The sequence below is a fragment of the Oncorhynchus kisutch genome, linkage group LG9 (genome assembly GCF_002021735.2).
Source record: "Oncorhynchus kisutch isolate 150728-3 linkage group LG9, Okis_V2, whole genome shotgun sequence".
Lineage (NCBI taxonomy): Eukaryota > Metazoa > Chordata > Actinopteri > Salmoniformes > Salmonidae > Oncorhynchus > Oncorhynchus kisutch.
In genome coordinates, this window is record NC_034182.2 from 6,398,706 (window position 1) to 6,412,612 (window position 13,907).

Genomic DNA, 13,907 nt, shown 5'->3' on the forward strand with positions numbered 1-13,907 from the left:
ATTGCTTATTGTATAGTAATGGAGTGTTTTATGATTTTACACAAATGGAAGAACAGGCCATATCCACTTCTGGAAGAACTAAAATCAGGTTGCAACTCCATTCCTGTAGTCATATTTGCAATGCAATCTTTGCTATGTAATAACATGTTAATACAATGTTAAAGGCTAAAATGTTATTTATCATGGAAACTGGCCTACACTCTGATTTTAAGAAATGTATAGATATAAAAAATGTGATGTAGCAGACAAAATGCTTTGTCTTTTCAAATTGAGAATTTTACCAAAGCAAAGCAATGATTTCATATAACTGTTGTTTGTGTATCAGCAACAGCGCCCCTCTTTGTGGTTGCCAAGGTATGACTTGACTTGTGCTCCTTGGCACCCTAAGCACCTGGGGAACCACGTATCAAGGTACTCTCTGACGTTTAGGCATTCCCCGCGGCGTATGCGTTATGTAGTCTGTTCAAGGCTGACAATAACACCGCGTTTTCCTGAAGGTTGGGGGGGTAAAGGAATCCGTAGACGGAAAGATCACTCACATTCCTGTGACATGTTAATATTGGTTTTCCTTTTTTCATTTGTGCATTCTCTCTATAATACACAGAAATCTTTCCAGGAATTCCGAAATGTGTTGTTGTGTAAAATTCCTGAACAAACAGCGAAGGAAGTGGCGGACAGGATTGCCATTGCTCTCCGGTGACTACTAGACTGTTTTTACACCTTCATTCTAAATAAGGAAGCAGCCTGTCAGACATATGACCAGCGTCCCAATTTGGGCTCGGTCAAAGTACCCATCGCATCCCATGATTGCTCAACTCTACCCAATGAAACTCCTCTCCCCCTGCCCCATCTCACATGTGAGTTGACAGCGGCTGCACATACTCTCATCAGACTTGCAGCTCAGCGCTTGCTTGCATACACTTGCTGGGTTGCAACTTTTTCTTCCTCTCTCTCTCCCCTCCCTCACTTTGACGGGCAGCAATGAAGTCAGAGTGATGTCATATAAGGATACGAGTGCCTGGCAAGGTGACATAGGTTTTTGGTGAGTGGTATTCTCCACAGCCAGCGTTGCCTATCGAGAGAGGCGCCAGCGTTGCCTATCGAGAGAGGCGCGGAGCTGCAAAAGATGATCATCACCACCACCTCAAGCTCTGTCACGCTCTCTCCCTTTTCTACTCCTCTTTCGGGCTGTCATTTCATGCCAGAAGACCTTATCTGCCTTCCAAAAATAAGCCTTTACCACCATGCCGAAGGAAGAAAAACAAGAAGACAGGTATTTTTAGGGCCATTAACTTTGACCACGTGCCCCGAAGGTAAACTGGATGGCCATTGCGCAAAGGTTCTTCATCGGTATGTGCAACGAGGCCAGCACGCACTGGACGTTGACTGCAATTGTTCTCTTGGGGTCTCTATTGGGGATTGTGTCATCATATCCGATTCCAAGCAGGACTAATGCAACTTTATTGGAGCAAAGGTGGGAGACCCTCTTTTCCCGCTCTGTTCTGGGAATCTCTGGGGCGAAATCGGACATGAACTGGGAGAGTGACTATTTGATGGGCATCAAGAGAGTGCGGCGACTTTACTGCAACGTGGGCATTGGATTTCACCTGCAGATCCTCCCTGACGGCAGGATAAACGGTGTACATAATGAGAACCAGTACAGTGAGTCGCATCCTGAAATGTAATTCCATAGAGAACATATAATATGAGCGGTCCCAAGTAAAGGCGACTTGAGATCTCCTTTTCGGTCTTACATGATATTTAATCATTGAGGTCGACAACATTGAATGTCTCTCAAAGCAAAGACAAATCTATTAAAAAACCTTGTATCATTCAGTGCTAAATATCTTCCCAGGCCAAAACATGACATGAGTGCTTGGACCAATATAGACGCCAACTTATTTTTACACTGGCTCCTTCTGTGGCCCAGAAAAGGATTGCCATGCACGCCAGAATGTGCAGTTATGATAGATATTCATTTGGGCAATAGGAAATGAACAGCATTGCTCCCCAAATGATACAGAACAAAGACGATGCATGCAGAGTAGCCACCTACAAGGTTACACCCACCGCTGCATCATGCACGTCTTTGTTCCCCCATAGTCAGACGCATTGATACACTGTCAATTTGACAAGGTTCCTCTGTATAACACCATGCTTTGTTTGACTAGGTCTAATAGAGATCTCTGCGGTGGAGAGAGGAGTGATAAGTATGTATGGGGTGAGAAGTGAGCTGTTTGTCGCAATGAACAGCAGAGGAAGGTTGTATGGAACGGTAGGTGTGAGCTATTGTATTTCCCTCTTTTGCTGGCATGAGAGATAAGAGAGATGGAGAAAAACGCAATGTGTTTGAGATTAGCTAACTTCTTTGTTCATATGTTATTACCAATTATATATTTTTAAGAATTTGTTTTGTTAAGTAGACCCTTTGCATTATTTTGTTCTCTGTGAATCAAATATTACCTCACTGATGGGAGCGTTCATGAGGCACGGAATGATTCTATTGTAAATTATTCATAATTTCCAATTTTCCAGGTTATAACTTGTTTCAGTGTGGTCTTTCTGTAGCTTGTGTAGCATAATGGAAAGGGTTTTTGTAAAGGATAACACAAATGTAATTCTAATTGAAATATGAACTGTTGAATAAGACGATATAAACGATGCCTATTGAACTTGTGAGTTAACACTAGTCTAATAGTCTATCAATCATCTGATTGCTTTTCTGAGAGTTGAATGTCTGAAGCTATTTATTGAAGGAACCAATCAATGTTCAAGGTAGGAATACTAATCTAAAGAGAAGGTGCTTTAGCATTGATTATATTAAGATTGATTTTATGGGCCAATGTTGAATTAAAATATTGCACCATATTGCACGTCTACGAGTTGGCGTACTGCTGTAAATTGGTCTGAATTGGCAAACATTTGGCTCTGACATTTTAGCCTATAAAACTGCACCCTGCTTTTGGCTTGCAGTCAAAGATGTTTTAGTATGAAGATACAATAACACTTCAATAAAATGCAGTCTCAAATAGCCGCCTGTTTCTTTAAAAGCCGGACATCGTCACACATTTCAGCAAATAAACGCCTGTTTCGAATAAACGATGGGTCTAAATGCATTGTTTACACGTAAACTTCAGTGCATATGGTAAAGATTGCGCAATAAGGTACAGGAGAGCAACATTATTGCCATGGATGAGACTGCAGTGTGGTTTGACATGGTTGCCTCAATTACAGTGGATACAAAGAGTGAGAGAATGATGCTGAAGCTGAAATTGCGGTGTGTGATAGGGAGCCTAGTCATTGCAAGTCTGATCTGCAGTGGATGTGTTATTAAAATGTTTATACTGGTCATACTGGTCACAAAATGTGGTAGTCTTTTCAACATGTTATTGAGCAATAGAAAACAATTCAAACTCCCATTAGACAGATCTGCAAGTGTTATAATGTAAACGCCCGTTGTGTTTGGTGACAGAAGCAAATAAACCGCTCTGGCTATTATTTTAAGTTGTACAGTATGTAGAAACTGCATCTCCAATAGAAATCCCCTATCTCGCTTGTAGGTGATGTCATGGCAACGTTGGCTAGCTAAACTCATGCGCAGAAACGCGTCATCGGTACAATGGTCGTTTGGCGCCGAACTGCGCATGTGCAGGCCACTAATCAAAGGCACTCCTTTGATATAAAGTTGTTTTTGACGAAAATTGAAACATGTAAGTGTCAATCTAGGTTGTGCCTTTTAGATTTGGAGAAAATTAACAACTAAGGAATATTTTTTTCACTTCCCTCATTGACTTCTCAAGTGTTTTCGGAAGTCTCGCGATGTTGGGTCTCTGGGTTGATAAACTGGGACAGAACAGAGTAGTGTTTAGCTGCAGTAAACATCCACATCTATTGCCGTGGAGGAGATCTACAACTTGCTGAAATGTATTTAATGTGTTCAGCTTGACAAGACACTGTAAATCAGCAGGCAATGATTCATCGTGACCTTGATGAACAAGGAGTGTCAGAACTCTTTTTAACCACGTTTAGTCCAGTCCTCTGTTTCCTCTGTATTTAGATTACTCTTGAAATTGTTTATTGTCTGTATGTTTATGTTAGACCGGTAGAAAACCCAATACTTGAATCATGAAAAATTATCTAAAAAATGATTACTATAGAACTTGGAAATGATTGAATATGAATGACTGCGTTACAACAGAAATTTAGAGCATGTGGTTTTAGAAGTTTGAAGTGGTCATTTAAAGCCAGCATGCAGTCTTTTTAATTAAAATTTGTAATCCTCACTGTATGTCTATTTCATGGAAAATAACTCCAATTTTATTTTTATAATTTATTTCACTGCACCTCCTTTTGCCATTGAAATTATGTCTGATCATGTATGCGGGTTGATAGAAATGTACATATATTTACATATACAACCCCGATAGGTGGATAGAATCGTCTAGACTATAAAGCCTAACCCACTTACCCCTTCACAGTAGGAGGATACATATGCAAATAAACGATGACCAGTCATTGGTCAGAATAACCAGATCAAATTATGATGTCATGCTGTGGGCCAAAAACTCCATCCCACCTTAACAGTCTGAAATTCCAGGCATTTTTTCCCAAATGTTTTTATGCTAAAAGCTTTTTTGTTGACCTTGTCTCTCCATTTGCCATTTTTAGAAATACTTCCGGGATGAGTGCAAGTTCAAGGAGACCTTGCTGCCAAACAACTACAATGCCTATGAGTCTTCGGTTTACAAGGGCTCCTACATCGCCCTCAGCAAACATGGCCGCGCAAAGAGAGGCAACAAGGCCACCACCGCCATGACTGTCACACACTTCCTCCCCCGATTATCATGATCAAAGCTGGCAATAACTCACTAATTTGCACATGTGGAGGTTCTCCAAGGTAATATAGAATTATACAATATAAATATATACCATTACAAAAGGATTGCAAAAAACTACACAAGTATTTATTATCTTTATATATGTATATTTGGATAGCTACCTTTGTATTAGAACTTATGTATATGCCATTTTTTGCTGCTTATCATTATCGATTGAGGAGTGTATTTACACCTTTTCTGGAAGTACATACCGGTCGTAACGGGAGTAAATCAAGATAGTTGCTTAGCCAAACTCCAAAACAAACAGATTTTTGACATTATAACGCTTGCATAGCTGTCGAATGGGAGCTTGAATCGGAGCTTCCTGGGCGTTCTCTAACTCACAGATACTGGGGCAGCTTCACCCTGTCTTTGTGGTGGATGACTAATATCCTTAGCTTTTAGGAGTGAAATGGATACTTTTTATTACCTCAAAGAACCACTTGACTGGATAAAGAGATGCATGGAGTTACTGTATGCTCAAAGTAATACCTGTTTAGTCTATCCTTTCTCTGAGACCTTTGAGCACTTGCTGGTTCACTCCCCTGTGTTCAAGATTGCTATTTTTTAGCAAAAAGGGGGATTGAGAACGAGACTACTTAAATGCACTTCCCTTGCTGAACGATGTGAAGGTGCCTTGGTGTTCCCACTTGTGGCCCTCTTAAACTTGCATGTAAGAGACACCCGCTGTAGTCAGAAATAGGGCTGACACTCCGAGGAGGGCCTCAGGGGGGCAGGTCTATCTCTGGTTTATTTTCTTTTTCTGTTATTAGATCGATTAAGTAATATACACTCTGGTACACAGAGAGAAGACTAGAGGAGAACGTCCATGAGTGTGGGGAGGTAGAGAAACTCAGTTGCCCCCCCACAGTAGAAGTTTAACCGCCATGTGAGACTCTAGTCTCTCCACAAGGTCATTTAAACACAGTGGGGCAGTTATGTGTTACAGACTAGATTTTAACCTCCTTTGTCTCAGAGCTCATTTGCATCATGGCTTGAAATGAACTGAAAAAGGGACTGGCATAAGAACGCACAATAAAACATGTATCTGCTCACAAACTGGGACACTGCTGAAATGCCCAAAAGCTTTAGCGTTTGGCTTTGGGTGAGTGTATGAAATGTAAAATTGCAAGCTTTTGTGCATCGCCATACATAAAGATGTCTATTAAACCAATGAAAAATGATGTAAATATTGACAAATGTGAATCAGAAAAAAGAACCAGGAACAAGTTGCGTAGTTCAGGTTGCACAGGGACCATCCATGATGGTGCCTGACGTCTTTTTTGTTGTTGAGAATCGTTCCCATACATTATTATTTATTTAGTTGTTTAGTGTGTTTGGTGAAATCCCATAGACCCCTCCCAGATCAGTGTGCTCTGCAGCAGCACTGCAGTGGCAGAAAGTTGTTGGAAGCGGTAGTTTGATGGTTTTAAATGTAATTACAGGAGGCTCAGTTCCTGGAGTCAATGTGCAGCACTGGACTGAAGGACAGTGCAGTGCCTCATAGTTAATAGTGTTCTTTCCTCTGCTGCTGGTTACTTGAAAACTGAGGCTTCTCATTCTGCCCACCCCAAGTCACCCTCTGGGAATGTTCTCTTTGGTGGAGCCGAGGAGGAGCAGGACTATTTTAACCTAGAAAAGACTTATGGGATGCGGCCTGCTGTCGCTGTTTGTTGAATCCCCTGCAAGAATGTGTCTCATCCAGGAGGACTGGCTGCTCCCCACATACTCCCCTTTAACCAGGAACCACCCCGGTCGTCAGATACCCCTGTGAAAACCCATGGGGCTGGAGGGACCTTGGGATTCCAGCAGTAACCCAGGAGATTCTTCTCCTGCTTTAGTCCTTTTTTAGTTCACAGTCCGAGTCATGGACCAGTGTTGACCCTGACTGTGTCCAGGGGGGTCTGCTATTTGAGTCACCCCCCCCCCCCCACTCCCATCAAATCAATGTTTGTCTCTATTTGATAGTGTTATCTCTCTATTTGATTAATTTGCAATGAATTTGATGTAAAGCTAGTTGATTGGTTTTAAAGGGACATACAGGGTTGATTATTTATTTATGGAATTCTTTATGCACTGTTTGAATGGTCTCCATAGAAAGACCATCAGTGGCCTCCAAGACTTCCATCTTGTCCTTAATTGCTCTTATATGCGTGGCTTTAAAGCTACAGTCTGTGATTGGTGCATCCATTTTTGGACATTAAGTGTAATGTAATGAGCCTTTATAGCCATTTATTCTTAAAGAATATAACTTAGAAATGCCTCATGACCTTAGTTAAACAGTCTTACCCCATCAGAACCCAAAATATAAGCTTGGTTTATTCCACTGTTTGTGAACAATGTAATTGTAAACAAACACTGTGGGTTAAAAATAGGTTAAAACTATAAAAACTAGTGGCTAGGCAGCGTTTTGTTTTTCGAATCATAGACTGTAGCTTCAAAAAAAAAATGTCATTGTCACTTTTCATATCTGATTGCCTGGCTGAGAATGCATGTGTCTGAGATCTACAGTTATTTGAGTTACGTCTTTAATTTCTCTTGCCGAAGTTCAAACACTTGGTTTGATGCGTCTCTACACTGCATTAATGTGAATGCAGATTTCATTTTTGCTCCTCTCACACCCCTTCCCTCACACACTTGTGCGTAGCCTACATCCAAATACTTCCAGGGAGGGGACCTCTGCAGACTTGATGCAGTACTTGAGACAAAGAGCAAAGTCACTGCAAGTCTCTATCCTCCCAGTTCTCTGTCTCTACAGCAGGCCTTGTGGGCCACTGTGACGTCAACCAACCAACTGTCCTTCAGGAATCCCCTAGCTCTGCCTGAGAACCAAGGCTCTGATGTCAAAAGACTGTGGACAAGAGCTTCCAATCCTATCTAAAACAACCCTTCCCTTACACTTTCGCAATATTAACCGAGAGGTCTTGGAACGGTTATTTAAAGATTTTAGTGGCACATTGGAGTATTGCAAGGGAGTTTCATATTGCAGTGTAAATGTTAAACAATTTCCACAGTTTACAAGAGTCCGTTGAGGTTATTTTCAGGAGTGATGGAAGCTTTCTCTAAAGGGCAGCACCTACCTGTACACTTACTAGTGGTGTGCAACAGGAACAGGAATTTAGTGGTGTGCAACAGGAACAGGAATTTACTTTTTTTAGGCTGGATTGTTATGGGCATACAATGAATCTGTCACATGGTATAGTGGCCTGGATCAAATCTCCTTTTCCTAACTTGTTGTAATGAGAACATATGTACTGGAAGTAAATCCTGTTGTTTGTCTATTGGTTAAAGAGTGGTCTCAGAGATCAGACTTAAGACGTATTGCCGCTGTGACTGCATGTGGTATTACATGAAAACATTCTGGGATAGTTATTGACATTGGTAAATGTACAAATGGAAAAATTAATCAGATACATTGTTCTGATAAAAGTGAGTCAAATATCTTTTTAATAAGTTCAATGTGAGTTCATTTGAACAGCTTAATCCTCATGTCAACATACCAGGGTGTGAAGTGTGTGTGAAGTGTGTGTGTGTGTGTGTGTGTGAGAGAGTCTTGCACACCCTCCCTCAAAGTCAACAAGATGTCAAAGGTGCACCTTATCAGAGATCTTGAAAATATTGAAAGTAGTGCTGCTTGTGGAAAGTGAAGGTTTTCTATCTTCAAAGTAGCTTATAAAATGGTGTCTTTCCTATGTCTGAGCATGGTAACGGGATAGTGAGGCAACTAAAAGCTGGAAGCCTAAAGATTACAGGTTCATATTCTGTTCCCTATCAGACTTGACCAAAACATACGACCACAATAAATTCTAGTTCTTTTTGAAAATGATTTGTGAAATGTGTCAATGAACTTCAGCAGAGAAGGCATCCTGTTATCATGCTTGATTGGGAGTGTGTCTGCATGTGTTTCCCTTGTGTGTTTCGGGAAAACTTTCTTTCTCTTGGTTTTGTACCCCTGCACTAAGGGGGAGTGCGCTTCCACCTATGCCCCTTCTCTCTGTTAACATATACCTCACCTTCTGCCTTAGTTTTAATTTGTTATGACGATTGTAAAATAGTAGACTTCTGCAATCATTTATTTCTGAAAAACTGATGAGGGTACGTAAGAATACTAATATATTGAAAATGTTTTTCCTTTTATTTTTGTACGTATGTGCTGTGCACAGCATTCTACTGTATTCCTGAGATACCAATAAACGTTTGTTTTATACTTGTTGTTCTCTTGGTTTCTTTTTGAGCCCGTGGCTGTATGGGTTTGTTAAATGTGACAGAGAATCATGTACGCTTGTACACAACTTGATTTCCTCCTAGCACCTCAATCACAAAGATGAGTGAATTACCAAACATATAGTGTGTAATGCACACTGACCAGTGCCGTCTGCAGCCTATTGCAATACTTAAGGTGATCTACTATTTTAAGGTTCAAGGGCACTGCTCTGCAAAATGTGACCCCTGAACCCCCTTATAGAATGTTGACGCTTCTTATGTTGAAGCACCAACAACAAAGGCAAATCTGCAGTAGTTGTTGCTTTGAAAAGTGTCTAACATGAAATCATCATGTCTGAAGATTAGATTAGATCAACTTTATTGTCCCACCAGGGGGATTTCATTTAGTCAGGTGCTTAACAAGACCAAGTACATAAAACATAGAAACAGAATAATAAAATGAATTTGAAAGGGCAATAGGCTACATATATGCAATGAGATAGTTATGACTGCTCATTTTATTTTTATTTGGTCCCACACTAGAAACCCCCTGTGCTGTCCATATTGCGACATAAATTACCTTGTGGTTCCCTCTGCTGGTCAAACTCTGTAATGGTGGAATTGTTTGTGATGGACAGTCGGCACCAACAACCACACTTTATTTAAGGGGGCCACTCATCATCACATATACACACAGTGTAATGTTAATTTGGAGCTTAATTAGTCATATTCACACATGGATTTATGTTTTTATAATGAAATAGAAAACGTTAGATAGAAATACAGCATAAGGTAAGATTTTTAAAAACTAAAGAATGACACAAACTGAACAACAAAAAAGGACCCCAAGGAAACGCAAAGCTAAAAAGATGTGTTTTAAGATCTCTTTTAAATATGTCCACCGTTTTACCACCTCTCAGGTTGTCTGGAATGCCTCTCCATGCTTCTTGGTCCTTGGCTTTGGGATAGTTAAAAGGCCAGTGCCATTGGACCTGAGGGACCTAACATATAAAAGCATGTCTAACGGTATTGAGGTGCACAATCGTGGATAGATTTAAAAACCAATAGAATCATCTTAAAATGAATTCTTAAACTCACAGGCAGCCAATGCAGAGACCTTAAAACCAGTGTGATGTGTGCTCTCCGTCTGGTCTTGGTCAGTACCCGTGCTGCAGCATTCCTTATGTTTTGCAGTTGACCAGTCTAAAAGTACAAGGACAGATTATGATGATTACATTTTTTGAGTTGGACCAGCCCCTCCCCCCTAGTACATTTCGATCTGTCCTTTAAGGAGCCTAATGTTATCATTACTCCTTAAAGTCCAACAACCTTATGTTATTTTCAGCAATAGACTGGCTCTGGCAGCCCAAAACAGCCAAATACTCCATCTAAACATGAAACGATTTTCAATTGCAATATGTTTCTCCCCTTGTTCATTCAATATAATCTATCAATGGTTAAGCTGACCTCATGATGCTGGTTGAGAGAATGCCAAGAGTGTGCAAAGCTGTTATCAAGGTGAAGGGTGGCTACTTTGAAGAATCTAAAATCTTTTTTTTTTAACACTTTTTTGGTTACTACATGATTTCATATGTGTTATTTCATAGTTTTGATGTCTTCTCTATTATTCTACAATGTAGAAAATAGTAAAATAAAGAAAAAACCTTGAATGAGTAGGTTTTGACTGGTACTGTATATAATTACCTAATTAATACATCTGGTCTACCTCTGGTCCCTGCACTGGTGAAGTGTTACATGAGTACAAATCACTTGATGAATACAATTACCATGTGTGTGGTCATCTAAAGAGCATCAGGCCATGACTTATCTGAAGAAAGCCCAGTCATATTTGTGGCAGCCACAGTGGATCCAGGCCAGAGAGTCAGTGAGACACGAATAATGGCTATGCAGTGGCACTGCACTTGTGCTGCAGGTACATAGCTGCTGTTTTGTTTGCTGTTGAGGAGTGCACACAAGCCACTGCCAATAGAGAGCTCTCATGCGCTGATTTTAATTGTATGTGGAAAGGTTATCAGAAGAGAAATGTAACAAGCCATGTAGCAGAAAACCTAGACATGGATAGGTCACCTGCAAATGTTGGAAACGGCAAAATCCACCAGGCCTCTCCAGTGAGGAACAGCAGGACGATCTTGCTCAGCTACATCAGATTAGTCAGGAGTGAGGGTGATACAGACAAGGTCTCTGATAAGGGAATTTATATGTTTAACTTCTTGAGTGTAGGGGGCAGGATTTTCGTTTTTGGCAACAAAAAAAACGTACCTATTTGAAACTGCCTATTTCTCATGCCCAGACACGAGAATATGCATAGAATTGTCAGATGAGGATAGAAAACACTCTAAAGTTTCCAAAACTGTCAAAATATTGTCTGTGAGTATAACAGAACTGATATTGCAGGCGAAAACCTGAGGAAAATCAAACCAGGAACGGCTATTTTTCCTGAAAGCTCTCCGTTCCATTGGATGCCTTGCCAACATTTAAAGGGATATCAACCAGATTCCTTTTCATATGGCTTCCTCAAGGTGTCAACAGTCTTTAGACATAGTTTCAGGCTTTTATTTTGAAAAATGAGCGAGAAAGATAACATCGTGTCAGTGGATAGCTGGGTGTTCGCAGAGTTTTGCTTGCGCAACAGAGAGGGCAGCCATTGGCTCTCCCTCTCCTATTGAAAAAGCGACAGTCCCGGTTGACATATTATCGATTATATATTTTAAAAACAACCTGAGGATTGATTATAAAAAACGTTTGACATGTTTCTGTGGACATTACAGATACTATTTGGTATTTTCGTCTGCGATGTTGTGACCGCTCGAGCCTGTGGATTTCTGAACATAATGCGCCAAACAAATGGAGGTATTTTGGATATAAAATAATCTTTATGGAACAAAAGGAACATTTATTGTGTAACTGTGCAAACATCTAAAGATCATCAAAGGTAAGCGATTTAATCTATTGCTTTTCTGACTTTCGTGACCAATCTACTTGGCTGCTAGGTGTTTGTAATATTTTGTCTACTGAGAGAGATGTTCTTACATAAACGCTTGTTATGCTTTCTCTGAAAAGCTGTATTGAAATCTGACATGCCAGGTGGATTAACAACAAGCTAAGCTGTGTTTTGCTATATTGCACTTGTGATTTCATGAAAATGTTATATTTTTAGTAATTTAATTTGAATTTGGTGCGCTGCAATTCAGCGGGTGTTGATGAAAATGATCCCGCTAATGGGATGGGTGCGTCAAGAAGTTAAGGTAATGACTAAAGAAATCCACCCTAAAACTTTATTATTAGATTATGTAACACGTATAATGAATAAATAGAGTGGTAAACTTAAGTCCATTAAGGTTTGGTCAAGACAAGTAAGGGAGAGAAATGTGTGTGTGTGTGTGTGTGTGTGTGACTAAGAAAATACAGAGGACAATTAAACTATACATGACCTGACCTGGTTGGAACTCTAAAAAACTTACGACAGGAAAGGGAGGTCCTGTCAAGGTCCCTCTAATCTCAGGAGGATGGAACTGCCAGCCTGGTAGTGATAAACGAGGAATGAGAACTGTGGGGAAAGATACATCCCACCTACTGTTTGTGTGTCTGTGTGTGCATGTAAGTAGGTAGGGGGGTGGAAGTTATAAAATGACATGTCTTTGCATTTTTTGACTTTAGAACATTCTCGTGAATAAAGAACCAACCTTTTGCATAAGCTGAGTCTTTGCCTAATTATTATTAAACCCAGGGTCTTACATACCTCGGGGATTGGTCAAAGCTTAAATAATTGTTTAGTTATCATCATTGGGATTGAAAATTCTCGTGACAGCTTGGTCCTTCGAGCCGGATCTCAATACCTGATTCTGTCGGTCCATGGAGACACTGAAATTATGCACGGGCGGATGAAATATCCGTAAATTAAAGACCTGGCCCCATTCGGAGGGTTCTTTACAGACCGGTGGCAAACTGGTATATGACAGAAACGGTGACGAGATCCAACCAACATTGAAACGTCAGCTGCAAAAAAGTAAGGTCAGTGCTCTTTATTCACGGATTCAGGGGATAATATCTGTATGATTAAATGATGTAAGGATTTTAATGTACTCTGGGTGTTAGACACTGAAATATCCAAAGGGGTTTATGTCTGGTGATCTGTCTTTAGAATTTTGAGTGGAGAAAAATGTTTTAAAGGTAACCAAGTATTCTGTGCAAATGGAAGGCAGGAATTGGACATAGGTCCCATAATAACCCTAGGCATCTGTAGCCACTGACGATTTAAACTAGCTAATATTGAGACCTAAGAGGAAAACTGGTCAAAATATATATTAGGCTGCAAACGTAAGTGTTCTGGTGAACGTAAGAGTTCTGGCGAACATAAGAGTTCTGGCGAACGTAAGAGTTCTGGTGGGGATAGTCGAGATCTACCGGAGGGGCACAAAAGAGGTCTGATTATTCCATGAAAGGAGGTACACACACATAGAGAGAAGACACATTGGGAAATAACGATAGTAATTGAGTGAGAAAATAAAAAGCACACACATAGACAGTTTTCAACGCAGATAAGAAGATAATTACTTGCGTCTAAGATAGACATATTAACCAGTCAAAAGTCATAAGAAATAACGGTAAAATAGGCTGTTAACCAGGAACTTACAACCCCTGGAAAATAGCTTATTGAACGTAAGAGTTCTGGTGTTGTATGCGTGGGAGACCTAATAATTTATCAAAAGTCATGAAAATGATTATTCTAAGATCCTAGAGGAAATTAATGGGAGGTATTTATAATCATAGAAAGTAAAAGCACACACATAGATTAAGGATAATAAC

General features: G+C 40.2%; 1 protein-coding gene across 1 annotated transcript; it reads left to right on the forward strand.

The window, feature by feature from the left end:
• The first annotated feature begins 867 nt into the window (after window positions 1-867).
• Window positions 868-9,084, forward strand: LOC109896684 (fibroblast growth factor 4B-like). The gene is made up of 3 exons (XM_020490986.2): window positions 868-1,662; window positions 2,172-2,275; window positions 4,669-9,084. Exons 1-3 carry the CDS (start codon window positions 1,323-1,325, stop codon window positions 4,846-4,848), a joined length of 624 nt encoding a protein of 207 aa, XP_020346575.1. The 5' UTR covers window positions 868-1,322; the 3' UTR covers window positions 4,849-9,084.
• Window positions 9,085-13,907: the final 4,823 nt, after the last annotated feature.

Excerpts from the sequence above, each read along its gene's own strand:
- LOC109896684 (XM_020490986.2), top strand. The coding sequence starts at position 1,323 with ATGGCCATTGCGCAAAGGTTCTTCATCGGTATGTGCAACGAGGCCAGC. Across the intron at positions 1,663-2,171 it reads ACATAATGAGAACCAGTACA|GTCTAATAGAGATCTCTGCG; the intron begins GTGAGTCGCATC and ends TTGTTTGACTAG. Across the intron at positions 2,276-4,668 it reads GAGGAAGGTTGTATGGAACG|AAATACTTCCGGGATGAGTG; the intron begins GTAGGTGTGAGC and ends TGCCATTTTTAG.